Genomic DNA, 12,116 nt, shown 5'->3' with positions numbered 1-12,116 from the left:
CCTCCTGGCACACAGCGCACAGCGAGAAGCTGCACAATCACACACAAAACACAAGCCCGAAAACAACCAGCACTGCTGGCACTCAGACGCGGCATCGCCAGCCCAAGCGCGAAGCCGCGCAGGCAAGCAGCCGAAGGGTCAAGCAAGCAAGCAACAAGCAGCAGGAGCATGCAGGAGGAATAAAATCCCTCAGACGCGATACCCGGAGGCAGCCGACTGACCACTGTCAGTCGAGACGTCCGCTGCCGCCACAAAGCGGTCGGCCGCGGACGGAGAAAGGGCAGCCGCCGACAAGGAGCCGGCGCTGCCCGGGGGTCCGCCTGGGGCAGCGGACGGAGGGAGGCTGGACACATGAACACGGTACCGCTCGAGGTAGTCCTCCTCGCTAGCCTCCGAGTCAGCGGTAGCCGAGTCAGCGGTAGCCGCCCGTGACGGCGGCGACGCCGCGGCAATGCCCAAGGACCGGCGTGACCCGACCGATGCCGGGGAGGAAGCAGGCGAGCTCGGACCAGCCTGGCAGCAAGCACCCCCGGCCCAGTGTTGTCGAGAGGCTCTCCGGACCGGGCACCCGACGTCACAGTGAGGGACCGTGGGAGACGCCTCACCAGCTCCGAGAACTTCCTTGGTTCAGGAAGGACCACCCTAAGTCTATAGGATTTACTGGCAGAAGGTAAAAAGTGCCTCAAGCAAAACAAAGCTGAGCAGGAACAAGCTGAACCGGCGTACACACAGTTCACAGCGAGAAGCTGCACAAACAAGGGTACCGTCCGTCGAGATGGCAAGAGGGATGAACGCTCGAGGAGGAGTAGTCATGGCATATGCAGCGCGATGTTTGCGAATCTTCTCAGACGCTTGACCTCCCCCCATTTGGTCAGGTCGGCAGAGCTACCAATGTAAGGGTGGACCACCGGGAGATAGGATTTACTGGCAGAAGGTAAAAAGTGCCTCAAGCAAAACAAAGCAGGAACAAGCTAAACCGGCGTGCACACAGTTCACAGCGAGAAGCTGCACAAACAAGAGAGATAGGATTTACTGGCAGAAGGTAAAAAGTGCCTCAAGCAAAACAAAGCACACATACAAAACACAAGCCCGAAAACAACCAGCACTGCTGGCAACCGTCAGCAGACCCGGCATCGCCAGCCCAAGCGCGAAGCCGCGCAGACAAGCAGCCGAAGGGTCAAGCAATCAAGCAACAACCGGGTATTGCGTCTAAGGGATTTTATTCCTCCTGCATGCTCCTGCTGCTTGTTGCTTGATTGCTTGAGCCGTCTCGATCGAGTCCGAACTGAATCGCTCGAGGGTGAGACGAGAGGAAGTGCTGGTCAAGAAATGAGCGAATCCCTGCCAAAGCAAGCTTCGTCGCGAGTCGACGGTGTGCGGAACCGATGACAATTGGCCGGAGACCAGGTTTATCAGCTCCCTTGGAGAGGGACACTACTGAGCTCCGGCATCTACAAGGCTGAATCTTTCGGCCGCGGCGTCGCCGCCGTCACGGGCGGTGTTGGTTTCGGCTTCTGCTGACTCAGAGGCTAGCGAGGAGGACTACCTCGAGCGGTACCGTGTTCCTGTGTCCAGCCTCCCTCCGTCCGCTGCCCCAGGCGGACCCCCGGGCAACGCCGGCTCCTCATAGGATTTACTGGCAGAAGCTCCTTGTCGGCGGCTGCCCTTTCTCCGTCCGCGGCCGCCAGCTTTGTGGCGGCAGCGGACGTCTCGACTGACAGTGGTCAGTCGGCTGCTTCCGGGTATCGCGTCTGAGGGATTTTATTCCTCCTGCATGCTCTGGCAATGCCGGGTCCGTCTGCTGACGGTTGCCAGCAGTGCTGGTTCTTTTCGGGCTTGTGTTTTGTGTGTGTTTGTGCCGCTTCTCGCTGTGAACTGTGTGCACGCCGGTTTAGCTTGTTCCTGCTTTGTTTTGCTTGAGGCACTTTTTACCTTCTGCCAGTAAATCTTACTTCTTTCGCTGATCTTCTTGCTGAAGCACAAGAGAAGTTCCCTGCTGGTGCGTCGCCTGCCTTTGGAAGTGCTTCCGCGGCTCATCTCACTCAGCAAGCGCTTGCAGTACTGCATTGACATTCTCGACACCACTAGCCTGATCCAGGCGATCAGCACGCCGGTTTAGCTTGTTCCTGCTTTGTGTTGCTTGAGGCACTTTCTACCTTCTGCCAGTAAATCCAGTCATCCTGCAGCTTTGAAGCTCTACTGCAAACATATCCTCCAAGGGGTCCTTCTTGGCCGGATGCCGGATCTTCTGATTCCTGCCCTGGTCTTGCCGGTCCTTGGGCATTGCCGCGGCGTCGCCGCCGTCACGGGCGGCTACCACTGACTTGGCTACCGCTGACTCCGAGGCTAGCGAGGAGGACTACCTCGAGCGGTACCGTGTTCATGTGTCCAGCCTCCCTCCGTCCGCTGCCCCAGGCGGACCCCCGGGCCGGGCAGCGCCGGCTTCCGTCCGCGGCCGCCCGCTTTGTGGCGGCAGCGGACCGGCGTCTCGACTGACAGTGGTCAGTCGGCTGCCGCTCCGGGTATCGCGTCTAGTAAGGGATTTTATTCCTCCTGCATGCTCCTGCTGCTTGTTGCTTGCTTGCTTGACCCTTCGGCTGCTTGTCTGCGCGGCTTCGCGCTTGGGCTGGCGATGCCGGGTCTGGGTGCCAGCAGTGCTGGTTCTTTTCGGGCTTGTGTTTTGTGTGTGTTTGTGCAGCTTCTCGCTGTGGACTGTGTGCCTGCCGGTTCAGCTTGTTCCTGCTTTGTTTTGCTTGAGGCACTTTTTACCTCCTGCCAGTAAATCTTATACCCCCTGTCAGCCATTCGTCGAGGAGGCAGATTTATTCCCGTACCGCCCGATGAAGGTCACCCGCACTGAACTGATGAATCGCCAACTGTCTTTGGCGCTCGCTCGCAGAGGTGAGGGACAGCGTAGGTCGCGGCGGAGGAGCAGGCCGTCTCGACTGACAGTGGTCAGTCGGCTGCCTCCGGGTATCGCGTCTAAGGGGGCTTCATTTCGCTCGAAGTGTTTCCCCCATCGGAGTCGGAGGTTGAGTTTTACTCGCAGAAGGTAAAAAGTGCCTCAAGCAAAACAAAGCAGGAACAAGCTAAACCTGCATGCACACAGCGTCGAGAACGAGGATCCCCGACTGTATCGATGACGCTCTGAAGACCAGCTTCGTTGAGCATCGACCGAATCGTACGAGTAAGGTTGTCATGCGCCGTGGGAAGCTTGGAGGATCGGCGTTTGCAGGTCTGGAGATGATGTGCAGCAACGGAGGGATCGAGCTCGCGCTGACATCCATCAAATTCCGTCGGACACTGACAGATCGGCATGCCATGGAGATAGCAGTCGAGCATCTGAGCATAGCGGTGCGGGAAGGCCTTGAGGGTATAGTAGCTCGAGACTCGCATCGGAGAGTGGCTCAGGTCCTGCTCAGGAAAATGAGCGAAGATGGTAGACTGCAAGACCCTATCCTGCGACTTGAGCGAGTACGTCCTTCGGCTGTGCAAGGTGAGGATATCACGCTGCTGATCGGTGAGGGCAGCGCGAGCATGCACATGGCGAGGAAACACTCGCATGACAAGAGGAGTCACATTGCGCTGCGCAGGTGGAGCAATGAAGTGCTCATGAGACGAGTCGACGAGAGCGCGCAAGCCAGGTATGTGTACTACATATGCCGGGGGGGCGTCCTGCGTCATCAGGCACAGCAGCCGGGTCAGGTGGGATCCCCGCGCCATCTGCAGCCGGTGCATGAGTCCTCACGCGACGGTCCTCTGAGTTTACGACGGTAGAGAATCGCTCCAGCATTATGAACAAAGTCGTGCGCCTCAACGAAGAAGGTCGCCAGAGGATGCTTCTGGGCACGGCGGCACGGAGAGATCTCGAGCAGTGAACGTCCAGGCTATGAGGAGAGGGCAAGGTCCGGGACATGGGCTGGTCAGAGTACCACGCGATAGCGGTATAGTAAACAGCGGGGTGTATACCTTCAGAGGGCGTGAACTCGTCCCCTCCCCGACTGTGGGGAAGCTCCCGCTTGAACCTCGCAAACTCTAGCAGGTCGGGGTGCGCGGCGAGGTACTGCGAGGAAGGCCAGCGGTGGTATTTCTCAAGCGCCAGGTGGACAGAGAGGTCAAAGCGACGAATCTGTGACTGGACTCGCGAGAGAAGCGGAGATGACCCCTGAAGGAAGAAGCGGAGCTTCTGGAGATGGCTCGAGCTTCGAGAGCTCTTCGTTGAGGGTGGAGACCTTCGCTCGGAGCTGACTAGCATGAAAACCATCCGAATCCCGCCAGTGACGACCTCGAAGTGAAGAAGTTGAGTCTTGAGACGGCGCTTAAGGCTCTTCTTCAGCTGCGAGAGATCAGGGTGTTGGTGCCAGGAGGTAATGTAAACTTTCGACTCGCGAGGTTGAATCGCAAGCTGCAGATCGGCCAACATGTACTTCTTCATAGCGGACGTAGCTGCAACGGCATCCTCGAGTGGCCCTACAATGACGACGTTGTCAGCGTAGGCCAAGACTCGAACAGAGGGGAATAGGTCTGCGACTCATGGAGGAGCAGTGGGTGGATGCTGTGGCAGAAGAGTACGATGGAGGGGACATCGCCCTGACCGTCGGACAGATGCCCGAGGTACACTGAACGGAAGCTGACTGATCCTTATGAAAGCGGCGGAGTCTCCATAGTAGCTGGAGAGGTAGGAGGCGAACAACCGAAGAGGCTCGGAAGATGACAAGCTTGCACCTTCGCTGATGCTCCCATCAAACTAGTTACGACTCGCACGTCCCTCGATTGCATCGAAGAGAGCGGCTTAGAATTGAAGGCGTTCTTTGCATCCAAACTCACCAGTTCTGTGGGGTTGGCAACATCCTCATCATCACCGCGAGCGTGAAGGGGCAGGAGCGCTGACGCGGTTTGCGAGAACTTCAAACAGTGGCATCTCGATCGAGTCCGAACTGAATCGCTCGAGGGTGAGACGAGAGGAAGTGCTGGTCAAGAAATGAGCGAATCCCTGCCAACGCAAGCTTCGTCGCGAGTCGACGGTGTGCAGAACCGATGACAATTGGCCGGAGACCAGGTTTATCAGCTCCCTTGGAGAGGGGAATAAATCTGCCTCCTCGACGAATGGCTGACAGGGCAGGAATCAGAAGATCCGGCATCCGGCCAAGAAGGCCCCTTGGAAGATATGTTTGCAGTAGAGCTTCAAAGCTGCAGGATGACCAGAGAGGGGTGACAGGTGTTGCCGCATCCTCAACCCTTGGTCATCGGTCCCCGCAAAGGAGCTGTAGCGCTTGATCGCCTGGATCAGGCTAGTGGTGTCGAGGATGTCAGTCAAATCCACCTGCAGTACTGCAAGCGCTTGCTGAGTGAGATGAGCCTCGGAAGCACTTCCAAAGGCAGGCGACGCACCAGCAGGGACCTTCTCTTGTGCTTCAGCAGAGGTGAGAGACAGGAGAAGTCGCGGCGGAGCAACAGGCTCAGACTCCTGAGACGAAGGGGCGGGCTGCTGCTGCCTCGGCCCTCTTGGTTGTGGTCGCTGTTGTTGCGGTGGCTGAGGTGGTCTGTGCTGCTAAATTTAGAACAAGGCAGCAACAAGCAAGACCTTTTGGCACAGAGCGCACAGCGACAAAAGCGGGTACCAAACAACTGCACTGCCAGCCCACGCGGGAAGCCACGTAGGCAAGCAGGAGGTAGCATAAGGTAAAACAAGTGCCGCAAGTAGAAGAAAGCTTGAGGCTTTTCATCTTCCGCGAGTCAACTTCTGGATATTCTTCTGCTCCTATCAGCGCCTTACGCTGGAGGCGCTCCTGTCTAGTGCGAGGCGCATGACTCCCTTTCGCGCGTAGGCACTCCTCGAGCCAGAGGACAGCTCCTCGTCGAGTCGCCCGAGGAGTCTTCGCCGGAAGTCTCGGACACCGACGACGGAAGCATCAGAAGTGGAGCTCAGGATGACCGTCGCGGAGCCTGGAGAGGCGTCTGCATTTTACCTTCTGCGAGTGATGTGACGTCGGATGCCTCCGGAGAGCTCGATGATGGATGTAGTGATTCATGATCAACAACCGTCTGATTCTCTACAGTCATCTATGCGTGCATGAATCCTGACCGTAAGACTAGATGAATGTGAGTGATGAAACTCATGATAATTCAGCTGTGAGGGGTCCCTTCATTTCATGCCCACTGGGAGTACCCTGAGAAGCTTTGATAAGCTTGTCCCTGATACCTTACGTGCTTGAGAAAGTTTAACTTATGCGAGTAAATTTCTCTCTCACTCTGCTCTGAGCCCTCGCGTGAAGAAGCGTAGACAAGTAGGGAGGGCCAGGCAACAAGTACACCGGCACAAACAAGCACCAGACGCTAGCCCTTACCCTACACAGCAGCCGAGACCGAGACTGCCAGTGACGGCGATTATGCTGCCGCAGCTAAGCCAAGGACCCCGTCGGTTGAGAGCAAGCAGGCGAGCTCGGACCAGCCGTGAGCATCCCAGTGGCGTCGAGCTCTCCGGAGGCATCCGACGTCACAGTGTGGCGAAGACTACTCGGGCGACTCGACAAAGTCCGAGGAGGAGCTGTCCTCTGGCTCGAGGAGCACCTGCGCCCGCAAGGGAATCATGCGCCTCGCACCAGACAGGAGCGCCTCCAGCGTCAGCTGCTTGAAGTGCTGGGAGTTTTACTCGCAGAAGGAACAACTTCCATATCTTCGCTCTCTCTCGCTCTCTTTCCCCCTCCCCTCCCCCTCAAGGATTGAAATGGAAGATGTTGAAAGAAACCAAGCAAGCTCTCTCAGTAACTTTTACATGGGCTAGGTCTATCATTGACATGTTGCCCGCGACGAGGAGTGAGGGGCTGAGCCTCTTGGGCGGTAGAGGTCTATCGGGGTGCGGCGACACCAGTGAGGAGTAGGAGCCCAACGATGCAGCAAGTCACCAAGCTGGGAGTCGTTGTTGGAGCTCCGCTGGTAGCAGCAGGTGAACTCTGTGGAGGGGAAGTCACAGAAGCTTGAGTCGGAGCTGGAGTCGTCGTGGGAGCAGGACTTGCTTCAGTTGTCTGAGGAAGTTGAAGACACTGTCCCACGTACAGGCGATCGAAGACTTTTTCCATGTTCATCTCAAGGAACCGAACGAGCATGCTTGAGGCGGTTGCAGGCTTGATGACGATGCCGCAGCGCATGTTGGAGCTGTACGTTCCGATGCCGTCGGAGAAGAGGCCAAAGTTTGCCTGCACTAGCCCGCTGCTGGAGCAGTCATGGAGGTGAGAGGTGAAGACAGCTTTGAAGCCCGAGAATGTTGTACCACTGTCGGACACAAACGTTATCTGCATGAAACCAGTGGAGGAGACGAGGAGGTCGGGAATGGCAGTGCCTGTGAAGGGGCTTCCAGGTAACTGTACGAATGAGGTGCAATCAGCTGTCGTACACTCGTACACGAATATGAAGACAACATCTTTCTCCACGTTGAGCTCGAGGAACTTAAGGTAGACACGCTGAGCAAGAGGAGGCGCAAGGATCCAGACCTTGTTCAAGTTGTTCTGATAGGTGCCCTCCCTGTTCGTCACAATTCCCTCAGGTATCGTCAGAGAGACCGCCTGGTTGTTGATCCCCTCGTTGGCAGGGAGGGACGAGGGGTCCCCGAACATGGCAAGGAAGCCTTTGCCTGAGACGTCAGCGTCTGATGAGAACTGGATGACCACAGGGGTCGGGCGGAGAACAGCAGCAGGAAATGTACTGCCAGAGTACGGGCTGCTGGAGTCGAAGGCGATGGCGTGACAGATGGACGAATTGACGAGGGGAGGGGCGGGGAGGCTGCAGTTCTCCCCCTGGAAGCCTATGAAGCAGGAGCAGACGCCTAGCTTGCAAGCACCATGAGAGGAGCAGTTGCCCGGGCAGGCCTGCACCGGACACTCCACCTCCTCCCCGTCCCCCGTGACGACGAGCGAGAAATTTTGTGAGCCTCCTTGGATGTCGTAGCCCTCCACCATCACCCTGTAAATGCCGCCTCTAGCGTTGGCGATCGTCACTTGCTCGCAATTGTTTACTTCGTCTTTGCTGCCGTCAGTGAGGTTGTTGCCGAAGAAGAGCGCTCTGCTGGGGTCCTGCACGATGAGGTTGAGGTTGTGCATCAGCGTGAGCTTGCTCCAGACAGGAGCAGGAGGGTCTGGCCACACGAGGGTGGCGCGAAAGCGGGAGTAAGACGACTGACTGGCAGCGAGGAAGCAGAAGTGTCTGACGCGCTGGTTCTGCACAACCTCGCGGTCCCACACTTTGAGCTTGAAGGGAGTCTCAGGGCCCAGGTAGAGGACCGAGTCGAGAACCACCCGTCCGAAGCCTTGCGAGAAGTGAGGGAGTGACGCAGGGAACTTCCACGTCGACTCCTCCAGGAACCACATGGGCTGGCCCGCATGGATCATCACGGCCTTGATCAAGGATGCGGAGGGCGCGATGCCATTGGAGGTGTTGCGAACTCCCGAGGAGAGGAAACCCTCACGGAAGTACTGGCGCACGAGGGCTGCCGCGCCTGCACATATCGGAGTGGCCATGGAGGTACCGCTCATGACCATGATGGAGCACTGGAAAGAGGAGAGGTTGCCGTCGGATCTGGCCGACAGGATGCTGTCACCCGGACACACGATGTCTGGCTTGAAGCGTCTGTCTGGCGTTGGCCCACGGGACGAGAAGTTGGCGAGGTATGTTCTCGCCCTGTCTCGACTTGTTCCTGGGATGTAGTCATCTTCATACTCCGCTTGGGCGCCATTCAACTCCACGTAGGCAGCAAGCGTGTTGCCTCCTGCGCCCACAGCAAGGATGTTCTTGCCGGTGGCGGGTGAGCCGATGGTTCCTGCTCCTGGCCCGGTATTGCCCGCAGCGACGAGGATGAGGAAGTCGTCGTGGTCGAACATGAACTGATCCATCTCCTTGGAGCTACTCGTGTACTGAGGGGTATCAGAGCCCCAGGAGTCGGAATGCAGTTTAGCTCCCAACGCATACGAGTGAGGGAATAGTTGCGTATTGAGGTCGTCAGGCAAAAAAAAAGCTTCGGAGATGTCGTTGGAGACGTCGTCGAAGCTTAGCTTTGCATCTGGTGCTGCACCATTGTAGGGGCCAGTTGAGTTCGAGAGGGAGTTTCCAAGGATCGAGCCAGCCACGTGAGTACCATGGCCACCTACTTTGTCGGACACGTCGGTGGAGCTGTTGGTGAAGAAGCGGTAGGACACGATCTTTCTATGGTTCATGTTCACGCAGTTCTCAAGAGCTCCCGGGCCCTGGCAAGTCTTGACCTGCTCCGTGGAATCCCGGAAGAAACAGCTGTCATAGTCCACCCCAGTATCCGCACACCCAATAATCTCGCCAGAGCCGCGAAGCCCCTTGCTCCAGAGCTTGTTTTGCGTTCCATCCTCTGACTGCACAGCCTTGGACTGGATTGAGAAGTCATTCAGAGCAGGGGAGGAAGGTCTGGGCTTACCGCATACTTGTTGCTAGCGATGAAGATTGGCCGCTCCTCGATGCTCACCACGAGCGGCTGTTTGGCAAGCCAGGCCCAAACTGCCTCCTCCTTCGCGAGATCCACAACCACCACAACCTTTTGCACGCTGGCCCATCGGAGGAGAGGCTGAGAGGAACCAGACGCAAGCTTGACAAGATGCTGCTTCCAGGAAGCCAGCACGGAGTGGAATAAGCCTTGCGTTTGCTCAGTCACCGCCACTTGCACGTCCAACGTCACCGTCGCAGTCGTCCTCTTTGTTCTAACCTGTGCTGCCCTAGAGGCAGTCTTTGCCTCAGCCGGCATGTGGAACACGCCCTCCACACCTCGGAGGGAGGCAACAGACTCCGCCTGCTCAACGTCGAGCGACATGAGGTAGGTGTCGTGAGGGTAGTAGTGCATGTACTTGCCCGCCGCGATTGACTGCAAGGCAGAGACCGTTGCTTCAGGGTTGGGTACTCGCACCACGTACAAACTGTCGTAGGCTGGAGGCCAGTGACTGGATCCCTTCAGCTTGCGGTCGAAGACAACCTTCTTCAGGGCAATGTCGCCCATGCTCGATATGTGCCATGGACGACCGGGAAGCCTCCCGACGCTAAACTCATCATTCGTGTCACTTGATTTTGCAAGGCAAGAAGGCAGCGAGAGTGCCAGAAGAAGGCTCGTGAGCTTGAGAAGGAAGAGAACCATGCCGCAAGCCTTCAAGTCACAGGGTCCCAGTGGCGCCTCGAGCAGGGACGTGCGACGTCGCGGGGCCAGGGAGAGGGGGCCTCACCAAATGTATTTAAGTCGTATCTCGAAGTTTACATTCTGCCACCCTACCCCCCCACCCTCTTCGACCGTTAACTTCCAGAGGATAAGACCCGTACCCTAGAAGTTAACTTGCCAGGACCAGGTTAGCGCTTTCCCCAGGTTAGCGCTTCAAGTTCCCCGTCCTCTGAGCCCGCCTCCGCCCGGCCCCGGCGCGCCCGACCCAGCATTAACTTTGAGTAAACGGTCAAACCCAGGGGCCGGCCAGCCGGGGCCGGGCCGGGCTCAACTTGACCGACGGTCGGACCGGGCCCGTCGCTACTGCGGCGGGCCACGGCGGGCCCAGTAGTACACTCATCGCTTTTTTCCGTTACATTAACGTAACTGACAACACTTCGCTAATGGCAGGGTTCGCTTGGGACAAAAAGGTGAGTCAGCGAGATTGAAAGAATGGGAGAGAGAGTGATAAGTCGAACCAGAAGGACAAGGAGGAAGGAAGCGGAGGACGGGGAGGAGATGGGGCCTGGGAGGGCGGCTGGGAGGGAGATGGGTTGAAGATTTGCTGATAGTGTTGATGGATGGAGGAATTGATTGCAGAATTGGAGGCCAAGAAAGGAGTGAGACAGGATGGTTGTTGTGTCCTGGAGCGGGAAGGAGGAATGGTTCAAAGATCTCAAGAGAAGATCAGGAATACGATTTGAAGATTAAGGGTAGATTCAAGACGCTGGGGACGGTGACCAATTCAGGAGTGAACGTTTATTTTCTCTCTCATCCAAGTCCCCAACAGTTTGCAAGCACATCCGCGATGTCACTTTTGAATGTCCGCATGGCTAAGGACAACGCGTCGTACTTGAAGCAGCAATGTTCGCGCAAGTACGGTCACCATGACAGCAAGGTGAGACAGTGGTCACTTGAGACATTAGACTTGCAGGTGACGAGAATGATCGCGTAACTTCCTGTGCAGCTGGTAGACGACTTCTGGAACCCTCCTTCTCATTCTCTGTACTATTATGGTAGCGCTTCTCCTCAAGAATTTAAGTGAACAGTTGAGTAATCAATTATCAGAGCTTACTGTTTGATCGAACTTTCTCTCCAGCTTCAACGCGGCACGCCTCCTTGAACTGCTCAGGAATGTTTGAAACTGTGAAGCCAACTGGCAAGTTGCCACCGCTATCCGAGGCTCCCGATCGTACGCCGCGCCGACCGCTGACTTAAGATCTTCTCGTGGCCGGCGGAGTCATGATGATGTACTGTTCTGACGGTGGCACGTTTTAGTAGGCTGCCGATGTCCGCTCGCATGATTCCATTGAAAGTTCCTATGTCCGCCTGTTGCTGTTCTCGAAAGGGGTCCTTTGTGACGAAATGTCTTGGAAATGTTCATGAAATGTGCTTGAAATATGCTCAGAATATGGCAAGTTCACACGAGTCAGTTTTTTCATCCGACGTTCAGTGGCCGTGTAAAATTTGTACTAATTCAAGTATTGGACACTGGACACCTGTTTAATTCTCACACTGAGCTGCTTATGACAATGAATTGGCACATTTCATTTTTGAACAAAGGTTCAGTTCTTGGGCCGCACACCGTAGCACTGTCACACGTCTCACTGACTCAGGCTAGCCCAGTCTGCTGCCCGGGCGAGACACGGCGCCCTGCAGTCTCCACGACGACGAGGACGACGACGACGACAACAACAACAACGACGACGATGATGATGATCGGATGATGAAGATGATGACGACGACGACGATGAAAGAGAGGGAGAGGGGCAGGGAGAGGGAGGGGGAGGGAGGGAGGGAGGGGATGGATGGATGGATGGATGGATGGATGGAGGGAGGGAAGGAGGGAGGACGAGAGACAGAGAGACAGAGAGAGAAGAGAGAGGGAGAAAGAGAGAGAAGAGAGAGAGAGAGA

At 56.7% G+C, this 12,116-nt stretch overlaps 2 protein-coding genes across 2 annotated transcripts; both read right to left on the bottom strand.

The window, feature by feature from the left end:
* Positions 1–3,039: 3,039 nt before the first annotated feature.
* Positions 3,040–4,435, bottom strand: GUITHDRAFT_99563 (hypothetical protein; the record flags this gene model as incomplete). The annotated part of the gene is made up of 2 exons (XM_005841835.1): positions 3,040–3,675; positions 3,749–4,435. 2 exons carry the CDS (start codon positions 4,433–4,435, stop codon positions 3,040–3,042), a joined length of 1,323 nt encoding a protein of 440 aa, XP_005841892.1.
* Positions 4,436–8,069: 3,634 nt separating this feature from the next.
* On the bottom strand, positions 8,070–9,347 carry GUITHDRAFT_44499 (hypothetical protein; the record flags this gene model as incomplete). The annotated part of the gene is made up of 2 exons (XM_005841834.1): positions 8,070–8,667; positions 8,734–9,347. Coding segments are annotated over 2 exons (1,212 nt in total), but the record flags the coding sequence as incomplete, so codon positions are not given.
* Positions 9,348–12,116: the final 2,769 nt, after the last annotated feature.

The sequence above is a fragment of the Guillardia theta genome, assembly GCF_000315625.1.
Source record: "Guillardia theta CCMP2712 unplaced genomic scaffold GUITHscaffold_2, whole genome shotgun sequence".
Lineage (NCBI taxonomy): Eukaryota > Cryptophyceae > Pyrenomonadales > Geminigeraceae > Guillardia > Guillardia theta.
The sequence above is the reverse complement of the archived record's forward strand: the minus strand, read 5'-3'. Positions and strand labels throughout refer to the sequence as shown.